The sequence below is a fragment of the Anser cygnoides genome, chromosome 1 (assembly GCF_040182565.1).
Source record: "Anser cygnoides isolate HZ-2024a breed goose chromosome 1, Taihu_goose_T2T_genome, whole genome shotgun sequence".
Taxonomy (NCBI): domain Eukaryota; kingdom Metazoa; phylum Chordata; class Aves; order Anseriformes; family Anatidae; genus Anser; species Anser cygnoides.
In genome coordinates, this window is record NC_089873.1 from 75,595,843 (window position 1) to 75,621,503 (window position 25,661).

General features: G+C 39.8%; 1 protein-coding gene across 5 annotated transcripts in view; it reads right to left on the reverse strand.

Moving 5' to 3' along the window:
- Positions 1 to 924: 924 nt before the first annotated feature.
- Positions 925 to 25,661, reverse strand: part of MPPED1 (metallophosphoesterase domain containing 1) — a 64,823-nt gene continuing 40,086 nt past the window's right edge. For all 5 annotated transcript variants that reach the window (XM_066990342.1, XM_066990340.1, XM_066990343.1 and 2 more), the window contains exons 5-7: positions 12,948 to 13,063; positions 7,251 to 7,364; positions 925 to 3,632 (exon numbers count right to left, since the gene is read on the reverse strand). In XM_066990342.1, coding sequence (XP_066846443.1) covers positions 3,514 to 3,632; positions 7,251 to 7,364; positions 12,948 to 13,063 — 349 coding nt within the window. In that variant the 3' untranslated portion in view covers positions 925 to 3,513. The remainder of the gene's footprint in view (positions 3,633 to 7,250; positions 7,365 to 12,947; positions 13,064 to 25,661) is intronic.

Consider the following 25,661-nt stretch of genomic DNA (forward strand, 5'->3'; position numbering starts at 1 on the left):
TGCACAATCTGTCTATCCCCCAGATAGAATCCTAGAATCATTAAGGTTGGAAAAGACCTCCAAGATCATCTGGTCCAACCATCCCCCTACCACCAATATCACCCACTAAACCTTGTCCCTAAGCACCACATCCAGCCTTTCCTTGAACACACCCAGGGATAGTGACTCCACCACTTCCCTAGGCAACCCATTCCAGTGCCTGACTACTCTTTCTGAGAAGAATGTCTCCTCATTTCTAACCTAAACCTCCCCTGGCGTAACTTGAAGCTATTCCCTCTAGTCCTATCGCTAGTTACCTGTGAGAAGAGGCTGACCCCCAGCACCCCACACCTTCCTTTCAGGCAGCTGTAGAGCGCAATAAGGTCTCCCCTGAGCCTCCTCTTCTCCAGACTAAACAACCCCAGTTCCCTCAGCTGCTTCTCACAGGACTTGTGTTCCAGGCCCTTCACCAGCTTCATAGTCCTTCTCTGGATAAGGACAGCATCCCAGCTCTCAATTGTTTCACGCAGCTCTGCTGCAGTACTCACTCAGAAGCTTTTCCCTGCATCACAAAAACATCTGGCCAAACTTTTGTAGTTATAGCAAACAGCTGCTGGTTCCCCCTCTCAGCAGTCCCCTCCATCCAGTTTGCTCTGCAGCTTTTGAGGGAGATGACAAAGCCCCAGGCTGGTGGATGGTGCAGGACAAGGACCCATCACTTGTCAGTCACTTCCGCAATAAGCATTGCCATGCCACCTGCGGGACACCCCATCCCCTGTGCCAGCTGCCCCCCCCCCACTAAACCACAGCCCTCGGTGATGACAGCTTTAATACCCCCACCTCAATACCCCAACTTTAATACCCCCAGGCTGGCTCCCACATCTGGAGAAGAGATTCTCCGTTACCGGGGCTGAATGTACGAGGTGGATATAAAGAGGCCTTATGTTGTTTCTTTTAAGACTTTATTTGTCTAACATGCTTGACCAAAAATTACAACAACAATCAAGTTATGCCAAAATGATTAAATAACCTTTAATCTTTCATACCTCGAGTACTTTAAATGATATTTTGAAGTAACAGCTGCTTTCATATCCTTTTCACATAAAAATACACTGTATTTTGAAGATACCTTAGGCAAAATTATTTTTAAGAGAATAGTTTATGGTCGACATAGAAATTTTGTCGAGGCTAATAAAAGGACCTCTTTTCCCCACTTTTAACATTTTAGTGTAAGTGCCATGAGTGAATGTAAACATTTCAGACTTTAACATACAGCCAATTTCCTGCCACATATGTTTCAAAACACTTGAGTTGTGACTAGCTAAGACACTTTTATTCTAACTGCATGCTATTCTTCATCTTCCCAATGATGCTGGGAGTTCACATTAAACTAAAAATTTCAGTCCTTGCTGATTTAGGAGCTGATCTTGCAATTTCTACACCAATGGATTATACAAAAAGTAGACCCGGCTGAATTCATGATAGACTGTTCTTGTGCTGCAAACTATGCACATCCAAAACAGTTGCAGGATACCACTGGTTGTTTTTGTTTGCTTTTGTTTCAGGAAAAAAAAAAAAAAGCAAATTAGTCAAAAAGAAAATCCAAGTCACTCAACAGCTCCAAGAAGTGACAGATCTGTGGCTTGCCATGTTTTCTGGTGTCAGTGGTCAGTACCTGGGTTCAAATTTCACAGCTTCCAGCATCAGTCAGAAGTGCAGCTGCACGTGGTAAGCCAGCAAAATGTGGTGTTTCTGCCTACTTTGCTTAGAGTTGAGGCTGCAAGCCTGGGGTTGCAGAACAGATATTTAAGACTGTGTATGTATATAATGTACATTCAGCTGCTACACAAAGGTCACATTTAATGACCATATATCAGGCAAAAAGTAACCCACACATCTAACCACCGTGTGTGCAGGTATGGGCTACCCACAGACCTGTGAACAACCCTGTATTGATGGTGCAATGATTTGCCTCATGTGTGGAAACAAAATCAATATACAGATGCAGTCAGCCCCAAATTCAGAATGCCCATATTCAGGTTACACCAGTTACATTATCTCCATCAAGGCAAAAAGGTTCCTCTTTGAGCATGGAGATGTTTGTTAGTTCAAGGCAGAAATGTGTTGTGGCACACATTTGAAGCACGTATTTTTGTGGGTTTTAGTTAATTCTTGAGCTTCTACCTCGGACTGGACTGAAATCCCAGCAGATTCAGCACCTCTGTTAACCTGCAGGAAAGCTGCAGGGGAACAACTAGTGTCAGCCATCCCCAGCAGCTCCCACATCTCCTGCTTTGCCTGGGTATGCCAACACCCAACACAATAGACGGATTTTAACTGGGTTAGTGGTTTTGTCTCGGGCCTCTCTCAGCAGCGTCTCTGAGCGGGCACATGGGAACGACAGGTTTTGTGAGGGGACTCTTGCTTTGTACCCATTGGCAAGTACTCGTCACTCATTGCACTTATGCTACTACATAAATGTCTGAAAATGAATGCCCAAACTCCACTTTGGGATGACACCCTCCTCTAAGTCCATACAGTTTCCCAAAGGACAAACTGATCACAATGACATTTAATCACAGCTGACGTGGGCCAAATTCAAACCAGCAATTGCATCATTGGCTGCATGTCCCAGTAACAATTTTAAACAGTCCCAGTGGGTTTTATTTAGAATATCACTACTGAACATCAGGTTGTTGTTTGGTTTTTGTTTTTTTGCTTTTGCTTTTTACATACAATCACATATTGCCTTAGCATATGAAAAACCACTTATATATATATATATTTTTTTCCACAGGCGAGGCCAGGTTACAAATTCCTGAGTTTATACTGCACTTAACACAGTCTCCCTTCTTGAATTTTGAGCTGTTTACAGCATGCCGGCAATATGCACCATTTCCCTTACTATCTGTAATGCCAGATGTAGTAAAACTTCATTTCAGTAAAGTGAATTGGGGCCTCTGCTGCACTGGTTTTGAATAGATGCAAAGAATCAAGACCTGGAGGACCTGAAATAATAGCTTTCCTCCTGTGACTGGTCATTCATGTACTATCTTTTGTACTTGCCATGTTAACTAAGGGAAAACATCTTTACCATCACATTCCAGCTATCAAGAGCTCACTGGGAAACATCTGAAATGAGGAAATCCTAGTCTAAACACTTACGTTTAAACTTCAAACTTTCTTGAGGAAACACTCCCTTGAAAGACATTGTTCTTTTAGTAAGTCCAATATAATGTAAGGTATATACATAAGTCCCTACTTGAGATATATATATGCGTATGTATATATATGTGGAATGCATTTCACTGTGCTGTGTTCACAAATATTTTAATGACGATATGTCTTTAATCTGTTTCTGGCACCAAAATGCCTGTGTTTGTCTTCCGTTTCTGCCACTTGAATTTATCTGTGAAGAGATAGCAGGAAAAAAAAGAAGGTTTTTGCTTTGTTGAATAGTTCCTTATTGGGATTCTCAGCCAGCAATATAAAGTTGCTAATGTATTGGGCACAACATTAAATCCTTTATTATAATCATGTGTTCCTTGGAGTAGGTAAGTCAATAACTATAGGTGGATTTAGTGGCTGGTAATTCACAGTGCACACAGATGCATTCACATAGGTAGTAGTTCCATCAGCCATGACACCATAACCTATGAAGAAAGAAAAGCTCTGGTTACTACTATTATTCACTCTTTATTAATTGTTTTTTATTATTTACCTTCATCATCACCTTATCGTACAACAACAAGCGCCACATATATTACTTGGAATGCATTTAAAATTCTTCTTATTGCAAAATCTAAAGGTCTCCAGGATGAATACCATCTTTTTCCCACAGTAAAATAGTCTGCCATCTTTTAAATCACATAAAACCAAAACTGACCCCCACTGGCTAGTGGCTACAATCTCCGGCAGACTGCTCCCCAAACCTCCTTAGAAACACTAATACTCTTCTTTGCAAAACTTTTTTCTTAAAACCTTCTCAGTTTTGGAAGAGATGGGAACAGAGAGCTTAGAAAATTTCAACACTAAAAAAATGTCTGTACGTCATTTAGATTTGTGGTCATCAATGCACCAGCGTTTGAGCTATTTTCCTTTTTCCACCTTTTTTTCTCTGTGCTATGTTGTACATCTTTTAAGAAACCAATGAAGAAAAAAGATGACATGACTAAGGGGACGGTGTGTGCATGTGCACCAGGTTGGGATTTGAAGGAACCACTTCCCATGTGTTTGAACTTGATGACCAATTTCAACCAAACTTGACGGAAAGACTCTAAAATGCCTGCCCAGGCAGAGAAAAAAGACTTTAGTCATGCATTCTCTGACAGACAAGGTGAATTCACATCCTAAGATACTGTAACATTTCCATGGGAGAAAACACCTCCTGAATGTCTCACCAGTGGGGGAAGTCAGTAACTACACCTCATGTGTGGCTAGGCACCCAAGCCAAACAATTCCAGAGCTAAATCTGCAGGAAATCAAACTTCCAGTTCTAATGTTTGTAGAAATACAGTGAAATGATGTTTGAAAAAGTGAAGAAAAAGCCCTTTAACTACCATGGTGTTATGAAAAATTAGACACACTCTCCACTGTCAAAATCTTTTCATGAATGAGTAGGAAAAAAAACATGAACTTGATTACACTAAAACTAAAAGCTTAATGTTGGACACTCGAAATAAATGCAAGTATTATGCTCAATATGAAGAAATGCATTCACAATCTGAAATGCATACACGATTTTGGAGAAATCACCTGGTGGAAAGCTTTTGTACAACAATTCAATCTTATTAATAATGTAGTTAACAGAGAAACATATACATTGCTACGCTGAGTTAAAGCTATTCATATCCTAGGTACCTAGGATCCCAGGTTTTCCAAGTGTAATTTCATGTCTTACAGAAGCATTGTTACTTGCAGAATTTACAAACAAGAAACCAGTAGCCAAATAGCTTTATTTTTCATTCCTTAAAATACCCTGAATAATGCAGGGCCTCTTGGACTCCCCATGGAAAAACCACACTATAGTTAGGAAGTAGGGAGGGAAGAGAACTCTGTCAGGTTCCTGTCACATACATTTCTTTAAATCATGTGCTGTTTGCCACAGAACAATTGTTCTGTGTAAAACACAAACTGCACCAAGGACAGCCGGCTTTGCTGCTGGGACTTTCTGTCTCCTCAGCTACACATTTGCAGAGAACAAAATCAGCTTGCTAATGCATTCTTTTTGCTGAAAGATTCATCATGCTACAGTTTTCACTCTTCCCCTACTGCCAAGCACTGGCTGAAATTGGCAGAGCAGTATTTTAGCTGGAATCCCAGCCATGCTGCTCGTCACCACCAAGGTTGATCAGCAGAAAGGCCATGTGTAGAGGTATTTTTTGGCAGATACAGAAGTGCAGAGGGAGAATAGGGAAGAAACATCTCTTCTAAGCATCTCGTCCTCATGGATGTCCAGTAAATGACTGCTGCACATGTAGCTATGCTCAGTCAGGGGAGGAACTCATCTGTACAAATCATGCATTCTCTCTACAAAGAGAAGCTTCATTTGCACAGCCTGTCTGCAATGGGAATTCTCCTCTGCAGAGATTTAGCATCCCACCGCAAAATAGGCTATGCAGCTCCCCATTTGTTTTCTCTAAATTACGATAGTTTACAAGAAGAGTACCTTGTTCCTGTGTTCTGATACCTTCGGTGCCGACTGTATTAATTCACATGATTTACCATTCCATGGAGGTGCCATTCTTTTCCCTTGGGAGCCAAAGTTGGGCTTGGCAGATGTGATTTTGTTTACCTGCCTGAAGCTTCATGGCTCACTAACTCTTTGCTTACATCCCCTGCAACTTACTTGGCCTATGATTTCTGATAAGACAATGAGTTTGAACTGTATTCACCAGCTCTCTTGTACAAATTCTCAAAGCCTGTTGTAACATGAAAATGTTAGGAAAAAGTACTGCCTATGCACTGTTTGTTTACTCTGTGCTTTTAACAGCACTTTGGACATTACCTGCACATTAATAAGTCACCACAGATGAGACACACAAAGAGGACTTCATCCTTACCCTCTAAAATAAAGATATGAATGTCTTCTCCATTGATTTTACAGCAGCACACCTCTAACCAATGTCACCCTTAACTTAGCAGTGTGAAAATGCCAAGCAGCAAGTCAGAGTGGGATTTTTTAGGAAGGGTAATGGTTCTTCATAGAAACAGAAGTATCTGAGTGCCAGCTACTCCATTTTTTCCATTTGTTCATTTCTACACTGCTGAGAACCCACAGATATCCTATATCAAAGTCTGGAGCAGTCCCAGAAGCAGAAAGCTGGCAGTTGTGGAGCACCTCTTCCTGCCAGTAAGTTAACATTGCCAAGAACTAAGCAGCTGATAATACATGCTTACGTGCTGATGGGTACATTTCTGCAGAGCCCAGTGTTTTCTCTTGGTGGGGGTGTGCTTGAAGTCTCGCTGCCATGGAATGCATACAGGAGAGACATCCCTGTAGCTGACTGTGTCTACCTTTCCCTTAACTTGGAGATGAACTCCTGCAGTCCCTGACTTCAGTGGATCACGTTTGTCACCATTTACTGAATTATGTGAAGGGGACTCATTTTTTCCAGTTAAAACTCAAATAGTCAAGAGAACCACCTTGTTTTGTCTGGCTACAAAATGTTTCCCCTGCCAAAGCAAATAAATACATGGATAAGCATCTTGCACTTCTACGCATGTCAGAAGTGACATCCCTCTTGGTTTTAAATAGGCACTGACAAGGAGAGACAACCTTATTGTCCAATCTTAAAGATTAAGCCCCAGAAGCACCCCACAAATCACTCTAACCCATTAAAAAAAAAAGAAAAAAAACACACAAAACAAACAAACAAACAACAACAACAACAAGAAACTGAGACACAAAGAGCTTTCAGGAATTATCCTAAATCACAGAGATTCAGCAGAGGAAAATACAATCCATCAATTCTAATATTTAGCCCCTTTCTGCAACTACTGGACTTGTGTTATTTTAAAATTCACAGTAATCCTCACTGTGAAGGAAGCATCACCCTAATTTATAGATGTAGAAACTGAAAGAGAAGCTGAAATACAAATATTGAAAGGCAAGTATCAGCCAATTTCATCTGTATATATGCAGCTAAATAAGTATCTGGATTCCTGAAGTACTTCAGTTCAAACATTCAATTTTAAAAATACTGGTTAAAGCAGACAGCTTCTGTGGTTGTGGTTTTTAAGTATATATACAGAAAGAAATGTTTTCTAACCTTCATGGATGTGTCCAAAAATATGAAGCCTTGGCTGTACCCGTCTCTGGACTGTGTTCAGCAGCTCAACACATCCTACCCGTTGCATTTTCTTAGGTACCCAGTCTAGAAAACCTTTGGAAAAGAAAGGAAAGCTTTAAAAGAAGACATGTTATCTGCAAAGCTGTAGTGCTGTAATATTCAAAAATATTTCTGAGATTTAATGTCGCATAACTTCTCATAAGCAGTCATAGAAGAACAGGCATGGAAAAAAATGGTGTTTGCCTTGGTAAGTAGAAGAGGAAACAAGGAAAAATAATTGAAGAAAAACTTAAAAGCCCATCTGAAGAAACAGAACTATGGTAACTCTTGCCAATAATTTTTCAAGTGAAAAAATCACTGCATTTTAAGCATTTTTGCACTACTGTTAGCAGGAAAAATCAATGCTTTATTCATTCTTCTTCCTTTAAGAGACGGAGGATTAAAGAGCAGTATGTCCAAAGCAAGTCTCTGAAGTTAAGCATCTAATTCAACACTTAGCTGTTTAAATCTAGCCCTGGGATGTAGTTATTAAAACCAAACACTTTAACTGATGTAATGGAATTGGTGTGGCTAATGACAAAACTGTATTTTTACCACATCGAATCTTACATTAGTGGAACTGAGGTGAGGAACCCAGAGCGTATCTAAAAACAGTATCCTCGAGTAGAACTGGCTTAAGGGCTTCAAACAGCCAGAGAAACTCAGCCCTTCTGCAGTAGATACGCTTTAAGTGCTATATTTACTAACATAGATCCCTAGAAAAATGCACTTTTTATGAATATAGACAGAAATGCACACCAACTTCCTTCCAAGTCCAAAAACATGCAGCAGGGGGATGCTTACTGCCAACTGAAGTGTGGCGTTTTCTTCACAGTAGTATAAGAAGGATGTTGTTGTATTAGATGCTTTGGATTAACCAATCTTGTTTCCTTTCTATTGTTCTGCCATTTTCATCAGGCTCAAATTTGGAAACGTAAAAGATAAAATTATTCTGTTTTTAAATTAGCTAGACCACTTATCCTCGGGGTACTCAGCCTCCTGACCTGGAAGTCTGGGATAAGGAGCAGAAGAAACCCCCTTGTTTGGGGGTGTCTCCCTGAACTTGTTTCCAGTTCATGTGGAAACAGCTAAGAGACCTGCTGCTCCACCTGGACTGTCACAAGTCCATGGGGCCAGATGGGAGCTGGTGGATGCGATTGCTGGGCTGCTTTCCATCATCTATCAGCGGTCTTGGTCATCCGGAGAGGTCCCGGATGACTAGAGACTTGCTAATGAGATGCCCATCTATAAGAAGGGTCATAAGGAGGAACCAGGGAACTACAGGCCTGTCAGCCTGACCTCGGTGCCAGGAAAAGTGATGGAACAGGTCATCTTGAATGCAATCACGCAATGTATGCGTGACTACTGGGGGATCAGACCCAGCCAGAAAGGGTTCTTGAAAAGCAAGTCCTGCCTGACCAACCTCGTCTCCTTCTATGACCAGGTGACCCACCTGGTGGATGAGGTAAAGGCTGTTCTTGTAGTCTACCTAGACTTCAGCAAGACCTTTGACACGGTCTCCCATAGTATTCTCCTGGAGAAGCTGGCAGCCCATGGCTTGGACAGGTACACTCTTTGCTGGGTTAAAAAATGGCTGGATGGCTTGGCCCAGAGGGTGGTGGTGAACAGAATGAAATCTAGCTGGCGACCGGCCACCAGTGGTGTTCCCCAGGGGTCGGTGTTGGGGCCCATCCTCTTTAATATCTTTACTGATGATTTGGATGAGGGAATTGAGTGCACCTGCAGTAAGTTTGAAGACAACACCAAGTTGGGGGAAAGTGTCAATCTGCCGGAGGGTAGGAAGACCCTGCAGAATGACCTGGACAGGTTGGATTGATGGGCAGAGGCAGACGGGATGAGGTTCAACATAGCTAAGTGCCAGGTCCTGCACTTTGGCCACAACAACCCCATGCAGCGCTACAGGCTTGGGGCAGTGTGGATTGAAAGCTGTGCAGAGGAAAAGGATCTGGGGGTGTTGGTCGATGCTCACCTGAACATGAGCCGGTAGTGTGCCCAGGTGGCCAAGAAGGCCAACAGCATCCTGGCTTGTATCAGGAATAGTGTAGCCAGCAGGACCAGGAAGGTGATCATCCCCCTGTACTCTGCTCTGGTGAGCTCGCACCTCAAGTACTGTGTTCAGTTTGGGGTCCCCCAGTACAAGAAGGACATCGAGGTCCTGGGGCGTGTTCAGAGAAGGGCTACGAAGCTGGTGAAGGGCCTGGAACACAAGTCCTGTGAGAAGCAGCTGAGGGAACTGGGGTTGTTTAGTCGGAGAAGAGGAGGCTCAGGGGAGACCTTATTGCACTCTACAGCTGCCTGAAAGGAAGGTGTGGGGTGCTGGGGGTCAGCCTCTTCTCACAGGTAACTAGCGATAGGACTAGAGGGAATAGCTTCAAGTTACACCAGGGGAGGTTTAGGTTAGAAATGAGGAGACATTTCTTCTCAGAAAGAGTAGTCAGGCACTGGAATGGGTTGCCTAGGGAAGTGGTGGAGTCACTATCCCTGGGTGTGTTCAAGGAAAGGCTGGATGTGGTGCTTAGGGATAAGGTTTAGTGGGTGACATTGGTGGTAGGGGGATGGTTGGACCAGATGGTCTTGGAGGTCTTTTCCAACCTTAATGATTCTAGGATTCTATGTGTTCTGGTACTCTCACTATGCCTATCATAGCTCTGTATCCCTGACTTAGATTGCTGCAATGATTGCTGCGAGAATATATTGTACATTTGAAAAAACTGTAGTCAGCCAGAGAGGTACAGAGTCTGGACCTAGTTTTCATATGTTTACTTTTCAGATTCACTCAAGCATGGCTAAGTAGCAGCTAACCAACTGGCTTAAAAGACCAAAAGAGTGGTATTCAAGCTCTTGGAAAAGCTCTCAGGTTTACTAGAGTTTCAAAGTAGGCTCACACATTGAGAAATAACTCTTTAGATGCCAGTGCCTGAAAACTGGGCTCATTATACTATGGGTTTTTATGAAAACGGTAGAAGCTTGCCCTACTATCATAGTTGTATCCTAGGTGTCAAAAAGAGGAAGTTCTGGTAATGGATGTAGACTCCTAATTCATTCAGATGCCTCTGAAGACACTGTTGGCTCCTGATGGGGTGACGCACAAAGAGAAAGCCATCTGAGTTACAGACAGAGCAGGTCAATGCTGAGTTCTGTTAATCAGTTCTACCTGTCATTCCTGGCATCCAGTGCACTTCAAAATTCAATGTAGGAAATAACAACTATTTAAGATGTCACAGTGAAGCCAGCAATTCCTCTGGAATCCAGTTCATGTTTTTTTTCAGAGCAAACTCTTTATAACTTTAGGTTTTGTTACATTAACAATTTGAAACAATTGTCAAAATGTCTGTGGTGAACATAAAGGCAAAAGTATTTCTACTTCAAAAACTTACAAACAGAAATCCATAAAATTAACTTCCCCATTAAATTAAACATTATTTATGTTGAACATGTTTTTGTTTACATGCATTATCACCCTTCTGAAGCTTTCCCATATGTTAGCAGCTTATTATGTACACCTGACTACACAAACTAAGAATAATTGATTACACCTAGCTAACAATTAGAGTTCATCTTAAGGTTTTTTTAATGTTTGGTTACTTGAAACAGGTTTATGCAGCTGTCAGGAAAGTATAAATCTTTGTCACAGACAATCAGGCAGACAGCTAGAAATGAAGACTTAAGGGTGAAATTAAATTAAAAACAAACAAAAGAAAAGTGAACTTTTTGAAGAGAAATAAAAGAATCATAAATGCAGATCTTCAAAAGTCAAGGAAAGGACTTTAAAAGTTACACTATACATAAAATTAACAAAAATATGCTGATTTAGAAATAAGCATTAGCACTGATCATGGGATCATGAATATTGTATTTTATAAGCTACGAAAATATGCTATGTATTTATTAATAACAAACAGGTTAAAATAAAATGGTCAATAAGAGCTGTTTAATCTTTGTTTCCTTATCCTGTCCGAAACTCTGTTTCCTTGCTGCAGTTTCATCCCTAAAGCACTCCTCTAAAACAGAAAAAAAATTAATTGTGGGTAAGATTTTCATTACACATTTAAGGGACTAAGAAGCACAAAGTCCATTAACTCTTAATGGTGCTTCTGCATCTAAATCACGCGGGCGATTTTAAAACTATCTAATAATGTAGTATTAATTAGTTTAGGGGGATGCACGCAGTCTGGAAGTGAGTGAATAAGAAAGGACCAAAGAAAATGGATGATGGACAGAATTTAGGCACCCATTCTAGAATGTAAGAGGAACACTGATTGCTTTTTATGATCATTAGGAACAGCTCTAGTGATGCTGTCCAAGATCAGAACAAAAAGAATCAGCTTTCTGGTGAAAATAATTGGCTCCCAGGGTCAAGGAGGATCCTGTCTCTCAAAATGTCTGTGGACAGATATACACAATAAAGAGGTTCTGTAAGTTAGGCAGAGTGCTAATTTCTTTTGAAGCGTAGTGTATTTGTTGCCATGGGTGTCAGGGATGCCAACAGCTGATGCCCTCAGGCAAAGTGTTCTGTGCTGAAGCCGTCTGTTAACGAATCAATAAGACAAAGAAATGGGATCTTCAAAAAACCAAAATCCTTGGAGGATGGCTCAAACTGAATAAATAATAATAATAAATAATAATAACAACAACAATACAGGTTTAACCAAGTGGCAAAATCAGCCCAGTGCCTGAAACTGGGTGCTGAGAAACTTGCTCTCTACCTTCAGTCCCTGGATTTTCAAGCCCTAGGTACAGGGATATTCTTCAAAGGAGCTGAAGGCTGGATTTCTTTACAGCTCACATACTATTTTTAAAAATGGATTTTCAAGTACTAACATTCCTGAAGGAGTTTTAAAAACATACAACTTATAAACAAAACTATATCAAAGATCCAGCATTACCACTCAGGCCTTGGATCCATATCAGGATTATCCTCATTACTAACCATTTTGAGAAGATATTTCAAGGCCTAAACAATTCATTTCTGCCATCCACTTTTATGATACAGGTCCACATTACAAGCAGTCTGTGGCAGGGCATGAGACGCCACTTTGGTGGAGTATCAACACATGTCCACTCTGAGAAAAGCAGCCCTTTCCCTGGGATTAGTGAGCAGTGGAATGCAAACATTACATGAAGTAATTCACCCATGCTGTCCAAAGAGCAAGCCAACTACTGCAGCATTTGGGTTTGTGGAGCAGGAGATTCATCAAGTCAGCATGAAAATACAACTTTGGGTTGGGGGGGACATTAGTGCAAGTGAGGGAGAAAGACTGTGCTACAAACTAATCCTGCATTTCTCTCCAAGCAGGCTCCCTGTTTCAAGTCTACTGATTTCACCACTGGCAGAGCGGGAGGATGCACAGGCAAACTGGACCTTGTTTATTTATAAAACTCATTAAGACTTTATTTATGAGGACTTCAGTTTTGTACCTGTTATTTAACTCCATACCACTGATCGTAGGTAATCATGAAACATAAAGCCAAGCCAAAGTCCTGGTGCTGCTGAAATCAGTAGGGTTGTTACTTCTGACTTTTAAAACTCAGGTTTCCACTCTTTGTCTAAGGACAGCCATCAGTTACTGTATAATCATCTGAAACACACAGCTAACAGCACTAATATTTTCTTACCGAGAGGTGGTCCATGTGTTATAAGAATATCTATCCCATCTGGAATCAGGTTCCATTTCTCTAATAGTGCTTGGCCTCGCGGAAGATTAAAGCCCCAGCCATAAAACCAAGGTTGCCTGCCAAGAGAGGAGGAGAATGTCTTCAGTGCTACTTCCATGTATTGGTTATCTAATTAAAATACTGAGATTGACTTTCTAGTAGCATGGAGTTTGAAGACACAAATAGCATTCATTTTCTTCTTTCTGTGCACAGTAAAACCCTCTTTCCATACAACCAGTGTTACTTAACTACTGTGGAAAATCAGTGCAGTCTCCCTATGAGTTTCAGTAGGCAGCACAGAACAAAATATTCATACAGTTCCTCTAACCAGGTGAATAGTAACTCTCACAAGACCTAGGTACCAAGACGTCCACATGGATTAGCATGCTGGATTCCTGTGGTATCTAGAACACCTGCCACAGATAGCCAGGTGTGGATATGTGTTCCACGTTGCCTCACATTGTGTTTGGCCCGTAGCCTACCGTCATTTGGGCAAGGGCAGACCCTGGCACAGCTACAGAGCCCACTCAAAAGATGGAGACATCACCTGTGCTGGTTTGTTTCTCCAGTTGGAAGCATCCCATCAGAAAAAAAGAACACTGCTTCTTTTCCTACATATAATTTTCTTCTGTTCTCTGGTGTGTTGAGTTGCTTTTAAATAAGACTTTACATATTCAGGATTTCTTATCATATAGGCATTTACATTTTTTAAAACATATTTATAGACCGGCTCATTGTGGAGCAGTGGGACTGTAACACTGCCATTCAGAACACAATTTATCCATATCTTGCTATCCCATTGATTAAAGAAATGTATTTCACAGCAATTATATCACAGTGGTAAATTATGTCTTGCTGACTATGCTCTAATTCTCAGCCATAAAACTGACAGGTTAGTTTTAGGTTGGAATTTTTTAATAATTTTTTGACTGACGTGTTCTGGGCATGTCCGTATTTGAGGAACAACAAATAGGTTGCTGTGATTTAATAAGGTTTATGATAATTGCAGCCTTAGTGTTTATAAATACATACACATCGACCAGACTTCCCTTTGAGATGTTACTTTGTTGAAGAAAGCTTTACACTCCCTCACTGCATCAAAAGACAGAAAGAAATCTTTTAAACAAATTCTCTGTACTACACTTTACATCATGTATGGCAAAGACAAAAGAAAATGCCCATAAAGCTATTATTCATCCTGTTCCATTACTGACGCTTGACTAACATTTCAAAAATTAGCACGTCTGCAATCTTCATGATGATATATTTTCTACTTTTCCTTTTGGAATGCTGCAAAGCACATCTACTGAAAACAGCTTAAAAATACAGAGCTTGCTAAAATATAAAGCGATTTGGCTTACCCAAGGTAAGAAAATTCTGGTGAAGGGAAAAACAGAAGGGGGCTTTGCAAATGTTTCCTTTTTCTACAGACGACAAAAGCCTCAGCTTTTCTAGAGAGGTGTCTGAAGGCTTTCTGTGTTCATGGCTAGGAGACAGCTCATCTCCTAGCTCCTCATCACACAACTCCCTGCATACCCAGGTGTCCAGAAAAAAAAAGAAAAAAAAGCGAAGCTTTGCACATCTGCCACTGGGACCAGAAATATATCTCAGCCTCCAGAAGCTGTGACAAGTGAGGTGAAGCTGTGTGAAGATGAGATGCTAACAGCATGAAGCAGAAATGTTGTTTTGAGTCAGGTGGCTCAGACCAGGGCAGCTGGCTGAGAAAAAGACCTAGCCCTTCACCAGCTTCTGCCTTCATGTTTCACACCACACGTATCTGGTTAGCTGTTCATCATCCAGCAGGCTTTCCTCCCAGGAGGAACAGCAGCTGGCTTGCAGGTACATGACTTCCCTTCCTACTGCTGGGGCAATCACTCATGGTCTATTCACTGGCTTATTTTGCAGTCAGCTGCTCACAACTTTGGTTTGTAATGCTGTCATACAGACCAAACCCCAGTCTGATCAGAGATCTTTATGTTCCGCTCACCACTGACGGGAGTATTTTTCTCTCACAGACATGCTGTGAAAATAAAGCAAATGAAGTCTGAGGTGCTCAGATGTCACAGAAGTGGCAGGCTTTATAAAAAACATACAGAGGTTAGGCTTTTTCCAGATTCCCTACCCCTGCCTTGGGATCGCACTACAAACCTTGTGTGCCAAGCAGCTTCCTTCACCAACACGAAAACACTCAACTACTTGGCAAACAGTATTTAGGCCCAGAGCAAGTTTTCCAGGAGCAAAATCTCACTGACAGAAAATATTTGCAATGGCAAACAGGGGGCAAACAAAGAGTCAGTCAGCACAGTAAATCCTGCTTCAGCTGTTAAAAGCCTCTGAGAGACACAGGGAATGCAGCCCAGTGCTCCCACCCGCTGCCCAGGACAGGATGGTCCCCAGGACCTCAGTGGGATGCAAGGTCAGGATCTGTCCCACCGCCCGATGGCACACTAGGCACAGCAAAACCGGCTGCAGCCAGGCTGCTCCCCTGGAAGAAGCGAAGAGGAAAGAACAATATTTGCCAAAGAAGAAAAGGTCAAAAACCTACCAAGCCGTTATTTTAAGCACACAATGAAGCATTTATAAGGAGACATAATTGTGACCATCACAGGTCGCATCAGCAGTCAGTTTAATCCTGTTGAAACCCAAATGACCACGAATTGCACATGCAGACGTGAGAGCCTCTGCCTGCCTCTCCTAGGCCCAGCCTGAACGTCGCCGCTTGTTAAAAGCCTGTTTCCCCTTATGAATAGGCATGATCTGCTTATTAAGACCTACAGCACTTTCCCCCGTCCCTGCCTCCCTTTGTGCCTGTAGCTCGCGCCCACCCGAGCTGCGGGCTGGTAAGTTATGCACGCTGGAGCTGTTCTTTTGTGAAGGGGAAATGTTCGAACTCGCCTGATTTGCCATAATGCTGCCTTTTGTGACAATCCCAAGATCGAAAGAAATGGTTGGAGCATTTCTGACAAAAATATGAAGTCCCAGGAAGGATTCAGTGGGGGATGGTAGTGTGCTTTACATTTAAGAGGGAAGAAAAATCATGCACTTCAGTGCCCTCACCCCCAAAGCAAAACAATCTTCATATGCATGCAGGGATTTTATAAAACCCCAAGTCCCTTCTTCAGAAAATTTATTGCAAAACAGCCATCAAAGTTTCTGGGTAGGAAAAAAAATCTTCTCTAATACCCACTAACAAGTATGTGATCTGGATGTCATGCATAGACAACTTGGTCTAAAATTTTCATTTATGATGAAACCTGAAAGCAAAGTTGAAGTCTTGATATCAAGCACAGAATTTCTGGATCTTTCATTAGCGCTTGCTCAGGAAATGTGTAATGTTTATACAGATATAGATGTTTCAATAATAGTTTGCATTTTATGAAGAAAATGCTATAAAGTATGTTCTAAAAGAGAAAATCTGCTATTTAAAAAAAAAAAGTATTTGGCAATTAGAGATGTACATCATGAATGTATTTCACCTCTGAAGTGAAGCACTCATGTAGAAATGTACTTTGATTTAGATCTTATATTCTTAAAGGGAACAGTTTGGATCTCTCCATTTACTCTGAAATGCAACGGTATTACTATTATAAGAATAATGATTGTCTACATATAAGACTCTAGGGGGAAAATATATTGGAAATGAATTTGTTTACAGCACAATTAACCTTATGTTAAAAACATATGAACAAGTTTTGCAGGTCAAATAATCCACCATACAAAAAGGGCTGAATTATCAGAATTTGTGCTAGCAATCGGATGTTGCTTTATGTACTGAATTTCTATCTTTCTGTTCTAAAGTAACCATTGGAATAATTTTCTTACAGAATGATAGTTGCTATGACAACCATAGCAAATTTTCCTTTTCTGAAACAGATGTCTCATTTAGTTGAAAATTAGAATGTGAAAAACCCATGGGAAAAATTAATTCAAACTTTAACAGAACACTGACTACAATGTAATCTCTTATAGGTTAACCCCTTAACATCTTTCTGCACTCTTATAGTAACCTTCTCATAAATTCTAATTAAACCAGTTCAACCTCCTATGAATGACCTTCTCAGCTATCATTAGCGCTTTAGTTGTCTTTGAAAGTAGCATTTCTGTTACAATAATAACAGAAAAAAGTCATACGAAAAAAAAGTGGTCAAATATATTACTGCCTTAATTATTTATTAGTTTTTCTTCTTCTATTCAGCTACTCCTGGAAAGAGCAACTGTCTAGTCCAAGAATTCTTTTGTCATTTAAATGGGGCATAACTTAGTTTTACATGTGATTTACTGCAAAGGGCAGTGATGCATTACACAGACTTGACCTGTAATTTATGTGAACATCGAAGGTTTTCAATTTTCATACCACTGGTATGCATCTCACTCTGGTCAGCAGACGTACAAGGGGACACAAAAAAGGATACTTGACTAGGGAAAACTATCAACGTGCATGTTTTTTTCTATTACACTCAACGAGAAGGTGAAGTCTAAATCATTACCTTGGCTTTATTTAAACGTTGTAACTTAAAGAATGGATTTCTTCCTCTCTGTACATTAATCTGCTCGACAGGAACCTCCATGGTACTCTGCCATCAGCTACAAATGAACCCTACAAATGAACAGGCAGCCACTGGGCAGTTACAAAAACGTTCCCACCACAGCACTGCCTTAGTGCTCGCGTGGTGCAAGCTAGCCAAAGAACTTCTGGACTGCCAGATTTACAGCAGCAGCTTCATCTGGGTTGTCCAGTTGTTTTAGACAAATCCTGCCACCAGTAGGCACACAATTACTCTTGTTGACTTCAAGGGATAACTCCCTTACAGAGTCCAATATCCACAGGGAGCTATGGGTGGTAACAGACTCAATAGTTATTAGCATATCAAAGGGATCAGTGGGTAACATCTTGTGTGCACCTGAAGAGCAAAAAATATACAACTAGAACACAATCATTATATCTCCTCATTTCTGTAAAGCTTCCTACATAAATCTTTTCTGCAGCTGAAAGGCAAATTCTCTCACTAGAATTCCTCTGCTTACAAAATAAATTTAAATGGTTCATGAACACATGCAACTTGTACCCGTCTTTCCTCCACAACAATTGTCATTTTTCTCTTGTAGGAAAATAAGCAGAGAGTGGCCTATGACTGTAAAGAAGCTCAGTGGGAAAAGAATGGAACAAATCCTCTCATTTCCGCTCCCCTTCCCTACAATTGTAGAGACACACATCAATCTAATTTTTCCTGCTCTTGATTTATTAGTTACAGTTCAATGAACAAGGCTATACAATAACGTATACCTTCCTTGTCTGCTTGGTGTTCACATCCTTCAGGTGATCATCAACCAATCTCTTTAAGTGCCTTTCTAGCCAAGTAGCTATCTCCAGTAGTTATCTAAGTAGCTATCTCCAGTTCACTGAGTATTTTTTACAGCTTTTTACTCAGTTTTCTCATTTTCTCTCCAAGTAAAGAATCATAAAAGTATGCCTTCTTTTTCTTTTTTTTTTTGGTGTCATCAGTTGTTTTTACATCTAAAGTAGGTGTGAAATAACAATGTTCTGTCTTTTTTTCTTTGCCGCAAGAGGACAGCCCAAAACAGGCAGGGATCGAAGGAACAATTGGGCCATTAGTGCTAAAAAGGACTGGCAGGGCACTATTTGTTTGTAGGCTCTGAACAAGCGTTCATCACCTTGGCATCAAAGCATATTAACAGCATAACTGAGATGCAAAGAAGAACATGTTTTGGAAGTTGTGAGGAAACATATTATGACCAGCTTCCATGTGAGAGAGACAAGGGTGGTACATTATTTAGAGAAGTGGTGTACAACAGTGTACAGAAAGGATTAAATTATGCAAAAAAAACTGAAATTCACCTATTCATAATATTGGAAGCCAGGCGTTTTAATGAAAGCCAAGGCCTCATACTTAAATCAATTAAATGCGCCTTCTAGTTAATCTCATAAATGATTATCCTCTGGAACACACAGCCACCAAGTACAGCTCAGCAGGTGAAAGTCGAAAGTGGCAGGGAGAGGAACTAAGCTAAGAACTTCAGCTAAGACAATAAAAGGCTTGCACAGCATTACCTAGGGAGTCTGTAGTGAACAGCAAATCGAATTTGGATCCTCCATCAGTCTACTGGCCACAAGAAGTACATTTCTTCCATGGGAAAGTTTGCTGTGTTTTTTTTTTTTTTTTTGCCTTACTTGCTTTGCATCTGAAGTTGTAATTCTCAAAACTCTGAATCATATTAAATTACTGTTTTCACAAAAGGAAAGGAGTGTAAAAATCAGAATGTGGCCCTTTGTCAGTAATTATTTCTTTTGCAATTTGAGTTACACATGAAATCATCCATCTTTTGTTTAGTAAAGGATTTCATACATCTCTGACTGGAAAGAAGAAAGAATGAGCTGTGACTAATAGGAACTGATCATTTCTAAACATTAATTTGTTATAAAACAATGAAAAATAAAATGAAATCTACTTTATCTTCATAACAAGAACAAAGAAGATAACAGGTAAGGAGAAAAAATAATTAAAGACTGAACATGCCAACACCAAATGCAAATAGTTTATTTCATTCTGCTGGGAACCAAATGATAACATCCCATCTGATATTTTTTTAAAGAATAAAATAAACTCCACAAACAACCTTTAAAGCTCATTTGGAATAATTAGATACGAGATTCAATGCTGAGGGTACAGATGTAGAACTGTATGGACATTCAGTATTATGGATTTAATGCACGGCTAACGGGTTTAGCTCCTGGTATCTCAGAGTCTGTTCCCTCAGTTTTCCCAACATGAAAAATATATGTACAGGTAGGTTACCCAGACTATATTTCAAATACTGGTAACTGTTAAGTCACAGTGAGAAGAAGGACTAAGAGGGAGTAAGGGGAGTGAACAGCCTCTATCCACAGTACAGTCACCATCTCCTTTTAAATGCAAAACTTGCCACGAATATAACAATCAGTATGGAAAAATAATTCAAGTCTCATCCGTGCATGGCATCTCTACAGTTTTTCACTACCAGATGACCAGACAGCTAAAGAAACATATTCTTCTTCCGCACATCTGGCTAGTTGGGGTTTACTGTAGTCCTTTAAGACTGTGCAGAAGTCAGCTGAAGAAATGGAATATCCCTCCAAAGGGAGATGCTATACTTGTGGTGTGGGGTTTTTTTTTTGTTGTTCGTTTTTTTACAATGAAGCTCCTGGAGGGACTCTCTTAGATGAAACATGAATAAAATACATAGGATGCACAGGTGCACTGAGAATTGATAAAAAAGGCCCTCACAGCAGCCACTTGTCAGTTTAGTAACTCACCAGGTTTACATTCTTTTCTCAAAATACCAGGACTAATTAGGCCATATGGACTAACTGCCTGCCAGTTCTTTCCCTGTTTTCCTTCTTTTTTTTCTTTTTTTTAAAGAAAAATCAAAGCCATTTTGAGTTAAGCAAGCATGAAAATGCTTCCAAACAATTAAATTAATACAGTGCATGCGTATATACACATAAACTGTATTATTGTTAACATTTTCAATTTAGCAACAGATGAACCTATTTCTTGTTTTAAACAGCACATACTGATATTTCATATGGCCTGTTTCTACCTGAAGTGAACAACATACAAGCAATCCTAAAATCCAAATTAATGTTTTCCTGCAGTCCTAAATTCACCCCACACTAGAGTGGTGGAAAGCAACTGCTGCAATGTAACTTTCTATGCCTACAGCTTAAATACATAGACGTTCATTCAGCTAGCCAGGAATTCTGAGATAGCCTTATAAAAATAATATACTTACCTGATGTAAATTATACAATTAGAAATATGAGACACACACAGGTGTAGCCTTCCATTTTAATATTGGTTCAAATTTGCTTTTTTACTAGGGACGAAAATCCTCATATTAATTCATATTAAATGATGTCGATTTATAAAATAAAATTATGAACGACAAATCCAAAGGAAGTGTTCTGATGTTAAACAGCTCCACAACAAGTGGTAGATTACTGCTTTTTTCCCCTTAAATTCTGGCCAGAAAAAAAGAGAAAAAAACTGGGATAACCATGTTACAATTAGACCCTGTGATGGTGGCTCTGTTTACAGTTCTGCACTTCCTCAGAGCAGGATGTAAAGTCACAATCTACTTCTCAATGTAGCAATGCACCTATTGTGTAAAAACCTATGGAAAACACATACATACAAGCGACTGTGAAGTAGAGAGGCTGATTATCACCGGTGTAAACAGCTTGAAAGCTGGTGGAGCTCTGCCAGTTTACTCCAGCTGAGAATCAGCTCCATGTAGATCCGCTCCAAACTAGATAGCTATTTGTGTTTCTCTTGGAACATAGCCAAAGGGCTCATCACAGTACCCAACTGTGTTTACATCTTTGAAACATCCTGAAATTGCTGCTGTCTGAGACTACAGCCCAGACTACAGATAGAGCGGGTAGTCCTTTTGTTCAAGTGGTGAAAAAAAAAAAGAAAAAAAAAGCACGCACACACACACACACACACACACAAAAAAACACTTTAAACTTTAAAATCTGCTCTGTCTCATAAAATTAAACTTTTAAGCAAATGTGAAAAATAAACAGAAAACTGCTGTGGGGGATTGCTATTTCACTCTCGTGGTTTATGAACTGCAGGAAAGTGTAGCCAATTCCCTGTAGTGAAATTACAGGTCTCCTCTTCTATAGGTCTTAAATTAAAAACCAGCTGAATACAAAGTGAGCTAGTTTACTGGATCAGAAAATTCAATTATTTCTGCTAAGTAACTGAATGTGAACTACTTCATTCCAATAATATACAACTAATAATTATCACCCAAGAAAGAACTTTTTTCTACCAAGTTAATTAAACTGAAGCAATATATTTTTCGACTGCTCTCAAATTTAACTAAAGCTAGAAACATTTGCAACAAAACAAGCAAATGCAAATCTCCAGTCATATGCAGAAATATAAAGCCACACCATTTATTCAGACATTACAAGAAAAAGCACTTACCCCGAAATGTGATGGGAAATAAACATAACTGCTGATCTATATTTAGCAGACATACACAGAAGTACACATGCACACATAGCGTCATGTCCTCCTGCACTCCGGTACAGATGCAGTGGAGGAACACAACTGCAAAGTGGATGCAAAGGATCTTTGCATTCAGCAACTGAGTAAGCTCACTCTGTGAGAGGTCACTGTGAAACATCTTAGAGAACTGATCCATATCCAACATGTATGTGTAAACAGTACACAACGGTGTTTGACTTACTGGTTTTTTCTCTCTTTGACTATTCAGAGATTGAATTGTTCCAAACTCCTCAGCCCTGGGCAATGTTTGGGAGAAATCTTTTTTGAGAGAAAACATTTTCTGGAACATTTGTTAACAGGAAAAGAAATAACGAATATTCTAAATTGCTGTCACTTAAAAAAAAAATCCCACGGGAAATGGAAAAGTAAAAGTTCTCAGGAGTACACAACAGCTAGAATTTATCACACTGGCCTGCCTTTGATTATATTTATGAGCTACGATAGATATAGTTAGATTTCCACTCCCATTCACTCAAATAACCTACTGCAGAGTTTAATTAGTTAACAACAAACATGCTACTTTAACATGCTACAGAAAATTCACTTGCAGTCTGAGAAATTTTGATTTTGCCTCATAAATATTTTTTTCAGCAATTTTTTATGATTCTGGCTAATTCTTTTCAGTCACTTAATCTGTAGTGCAGCATTCATTAAAAAGACCTCTCCTGAATTCAGTATGATTGCTAATATGAGCAATGACAGCTGTATACCTAGTGTCTACTGAATGAGACTCAGATTTCCTGTTTCCAAGTCATGTAAAGAGAACTACTTGTCAGGACATGTTTATCAGGTGAAATGCACTGATTTTAGCAAAATGCCACTAGTAAAAAATGAAACAAAAAAAAAGGGGGGAGGGGGGGGGAAAAATTATCCAGTGATCTGTTTCTGCTGTTAAACCAGCCAGAATGCACTCTTAAGTCTCACTTTCTGCCCCTCGAAAACCTTTTACTCTTCAAGAGTTCAATATCTTACAATTCTCCCCACCACCTCCCCTAAACAGCTGAATTTAATAGATCAAAATCATTTTGCAGGAAAAACCATTCTTACAATCTCCCATATGCTGCAAACTAAACTACACTGTATTGCGGTTTTAAGTGTTTTTAGAAGCAGCACTTTCCAAAATGGAAAACAGTTTCTGATAAGTACAGAAAAGGAAATAAAAATATCACTCGAGCATTCCATTAAAACACAATTAAACCTGCATCTATGCACTGCAGTCTGTAATTAATGTATTTTAACAGGATGATCAATTTTGCTTTCTCTCTTCTGAACATGTTGTTATTTCTTACACTTCTGTCACACCTTACCTACCTTTTACTGAATGCCTGAAATAAAAAGTCTTCAGCATTCTAACTGTAATAATACAGCCACATCGGGTAGGCTTAGAAGCCAACCTCTTCCCCAGAATTTCTGAAACTTGAGATGCCTCATTTCTAAATAATGAGTGACACCTATTCCTCCCACTCATGATATTCATTTTCTTCTAGAACCATGTCTGTGTACCTAAATTACTCATTTATATTGTCTAACTCAAAGTCACTAATAAAGACAGAGCTCCAAACAGCTCCTGACTTGCAAAATCAGGGAACATCCACCATTATTAAAACATATTTCTGAGCAACCAAACCCCAGCACTCAGTAGTATTTCCACATCCAGCATTCTGTAAACTCCATCACTGACAGAGCTAGACATGAAAACAAGCCACCTGCTCAAAAATTTACTTAATCTGCAATATGCAATGAATGCAAGAATTTTAGAGTGGTATTTTACTGTTTTATGTAACAGTACAAAAGCAACTGCACTTCAGTTATTTGTATTTTTATCTGTTGACTAAGTGAGAATGCAGAAAGGAGAGAACAAATGAGGGTCAGATATTTTACTTAGATACATTTCTAGTTTGGTTTTGTCCAGTAACACACATTTTTGAGTCTCTCTACGTCTTCTTCAGGTGCAAAGTATTGAATAGTGTTTTGCAGATTTGAAAGGGAACTTAAGAATCAAAGCAGTCATTCTGATGCATAAGAACAGTAATCATTTTCTGTGAATTTTACAGAGAATGAAATGTGCAACATAGTATTTTGCACTGTTTCTGCTTGCTCTAACATGGGTAAGCCATGCTCCCAACTTGGGAGGTACATTATGCTAAATGAAGTCAATATTTTATTTTAATACAGTTTCATTTTAATTGATGTTCACCTCAATGACTCTAAAGATTTGTACAAGGTCTGGCAAAGTAAACATGAGATGATTCATCAATAGCAAAATGTAAGCATGTCCCTATCATGAAGTGAATCTATAAATCTTTGTTACATTATTCTACTGATGGAAACTGAGTTCAGTGAGGAATGAAAGAGACTATTACAGCTGCTCTTGAAAAGATGGAGGAGAAAGGCACTGAAACAGAGACCTAAGGATTGGGTAGGCTAGACTCAGCGTGAAACAAAAATGAGTCTGCCTCATCTTGCCCTTTGCATGCTCTTTTAAACAACTGCAATTACACATGGAAGTCACCATTCAGCCTGTCCAAAGGACGCATGTTCACACATGCGCACATGCCAATAGAGTTTGAGAATAAGTATAATAAAGTCACCTACATTGTGACTAAAAAAAACAAATCAGGCAAGGAAAAAAAAATCAGATGAGAGTTACACACCTGTGGCACCACTGATGACACTGGACTGCAGAGCTTGAATAAAGACACTGGGCTGCATGTTGTGAACAGTACACATACCTGCACTGCGTCTACAGAAGGACCTAACACCAAAGGGGGGTGATGACATGCAGAATAAGGCCCTTGCTGAGGTTGCTTTGGGCTGAAGCTGGTATCCGACACTCACTAACAAAACCTGCAGATCGCTGTGTCTTGCACTGGGATGAAGCTCAGTCAGAACTCACTGAATGTCCCTGGCCCAGGATGCTAAGCTCAGTACACTCCCCCCACACATACCCCTAACCTTCTTCATTTGATTTCCATTATCTGAACAAAAATGTTGTATGAGAGATGTTGGTCTGTGTGTAAACAAACGATGGCTCTATCTAATCAACATCCCATTGGAGAAAAGCAACAACAACAACAGAAAACAAACAAAACAAAACAAAAAAAAGGAGTCCAGCCTGAGCATCTGCCACTTCAGCAAAAACGGTCACAAATGACTTTCTAGGCTGATATTAATCTTTGCTCTCCCATTCTCCCTGACTGGGAAATAAAAGTTTCTGAAGTTCCAGATGGGCTATAACAAAATAATGAAGGAGGAAATGTGAATGCATAGACACTAGAAAAAAATGTAATTCTACAAAAAGAAAAATGAGGTTCTGTTCCAGAGGAACAGATCCCTCCAGATAATCAAAGCAAAACAAAAATCTTCTCTCTGGATAATGAGTCTGGAGGCAATCTCATCCTAAAGGGCTTCTTTAAGCTATCCAGGACAATATGCCATTTAGAATAAGGAAATGGTCATGTTTGGCAAGAGGGGTTTGATTGTCCCTTCCTCTTTCACATTGCTGAAAATGAAAAAAAATCAAAAAGAAATAAAAGGTTCCCCTGCCACCTTGTATGCCTGTTTTAGGACAGGATGACAGAAGTTTCTCCTACAG